A 2270-nucleotide genomic window follows, 5' to 3' on the forward strand; every position below is an offset into this window, starting at 1 on the left:
AATAGTCTAAGTTATTGGCTGACTTCAGATCTAGTTTAAATCATTATTTATATATTTTCCTTATAATGTAGCTGTTTTATGTGATTTTTGAATGAAATTAACATAATTAACAATCCTATGAATTTATTGTAAAAAGATTACAATTAATTCGTCTCACAGATCCATCTGGGCTTGCTCTTGATTAAWTACTTGATTTGTCGGCTGTGAGCTGTTGCCCTGTTTGCTCCTCCACTGTGCCACAGGTCCTATCAGTCGATGAGATAGGCGGGGCTCACTCTAGGGATGTTTAACTCTGTTTTGACTTCCAAATATTTAGCTGATGTTTGAAGGCAGCCTTAAATGTATGCTGCACCAACACATCAAAGAAGTAAACAAATGTATTGCTTTGCAAAAAAACGAGACGTCTAGCAGGACTTACTGTAAATTTCTGAAAGAATCAAGTCTCTTTGTTTCAAACTATGACTCAGTCAGCCTGCTACGATTAAACTGGTCTGAGAGCTATCATATGATTCCAGTGAAACGTGGGAATATCAACAAAGCATAAAGGGAGAAGTGGAGTGAATTATTTTAAAGCAGTGCAATGACAAACAGCTGAGTCACGACCACAGTCTTGTTTGTCACGTTACCCTGTTTGTTCTTACTCTGTGCTATGGGGATATTTTACATTACATAGTCAGTGTTAACTGGGAGACCCAGTTTTCTATCAAGTCTTTGTATTTTCTTCCATTCATCTTTTTAATATTTGAGACTGGGACGGAGGTCCTCCTTTCTGGAGCCTGGCCATTGCCTTCCCATACACAATTCTGCGTATTCTGAGTCTCTCCCTTCACTGCTCCGTCTGGGGTTTCTCCCCATGCCATGGATTTCTCCAACAGAATTCCAACCAGGCCGATCGGCGAACAGAAGGAGTTGTTTTAGTCTGCCTGTAATTTAGCAATGACAACGGTGCAAGTGAATTCAGTCCGCGTTGACAAGCTTCCAAATGAAATTAGTCTCTCAAAGCCTGCAGCATCACATTGGGCTCTGTACGTCTCTTCCCAGTAGCAGATGGTAGTTTACAGCGCACACAATTTACAGTTAGCTTCATGGCCTTCATGGTCGAGCTGGCGCACTACATACATCATGGCCAAATGTTAGCGATTGGGTAAAATCAGATGCAATTCTTTTCAACTTCCACAGAGTCCACAAATCCAGCAATTGTTCCTCAATAGCYGRGGGTCCAGACTCTCGTAGGAAGCACAGTGTGGGACAAGGGGCTGGTTTTTACCAGACTATTCTTTCTGCAAATGCTGCTAAAGCAAAACTCCCCAGTGGTTTAAGTACAACCAGTTAAATGTCCCAGAATTATCAGAAGACCAGACTTCAGTTCAGCGGAGTATCTTTGTGTTGCTGTGTTAAAGATTGCATCTTCTTGCCTCTATAGTGAGGTTACCGCAGCTTTATGCCCCCACCCCAAGTTGAGCAATTTACAACTTCTTGTGCTTCATGCAAAGAAAAAACAAACAAGCAAACAAAACTAAATATATTTTAAAATGATATTTATTATTTGTAATCATAAATGTGCGAGAAACTCAAAATTGTTCCTGAAAGAAGATTTCAAAATGATTTAAAGCACAACAAATAATGACAGATAGGGAATAAAATCAGCCGACATGCAGTCCCAATATTTGACCGGGTCACATTTCTAAATATAGTTTGATTAGAATGAATACCATAAACGCTTAGATTTTAGTTTTAAATATATATTAGGTAAAAAAAACTCCAGTAATGAAAGAAAAGCTTCTTTTATACGTGCACATCACTTGAGTTACTGCTTTACATTCCACCACTGCTGAGAAAGACATGAAGAAAAAGAGCAAAACCTGAGAGAGTGAGAGGCTGAATGGCGGGGCTCAGGTTTTCACCACTACTGAACACGCTATCGTCAAAAGGGTCTGCGTGGCTGGAGGTCGGGCAGGTGAAGAACATGTCGTCGTCGACGTCTGGAGAAGTGAAGGTAATAAAGCCCGGCTTCATTCCGCTGACGGTGTCACCGATCCACTTCTGGTACTGGGACACCCGAGTGTAGACTCCTGGTCTGTTTGGGAGGGCACAACCATCACCGAAACTAACAATTCCTGCCTGGACCCATGTAAAACCATTTTGTGTCATCAGTGGTCCCCCTGAGTCTCCCTGTGGAAGAAAAAAAATAATTGTAAGTGTTATGGCAATATTTATTTAACAACAGAGACAGAAATACGCTGGTCAAGAATGAAGGTACTCCGTGGGAT

General features: G+C 41.0%; 1 protein-coding gene across 1 annotated transcript in view; it reads right to left on the reverse strand.

Moving 5' to 3' along the window:
- Positions 1-1589: 1589 nt before the first annotated feature.
- LOC106530624 (prostasin) overlaps positions 1590-2270 on the reverse strand; it is a 9534-nt gene continuing 8853 nt past the window's right edge. Inside the window, exon 4 of the mRNA XM_014026279.1 lies at positions 1590-2172. Within this exon, the coding sequence (XP_013881733.1) occupies positions 1816-2172 (357 nt within the window). The 3' untranslated portion in view covers positions 1590-1815. The remainder of the gene's footprint in view (positions 2173-2270) is intronic.

The sequence above is a fragment of the Austrofundulus limnaeus genome, unplaced genomic scaffold (assembly GCF_001266775.1).
Source record: "Austrofundulus limnaeus strain Quisiro unplaced genomic scaffold, Austrofundulus_limnaeus-1.0 Scaffold540, whole genome shotgun sequence".
Taxonomy (NCBI): domain Eukaryota; kingdom Metazoa; phylum Chordata; class Actinopteri; order Cyprinodontiformes; family Rivulidae; genus Austrofundulus; species Austrofundulus limnaeus.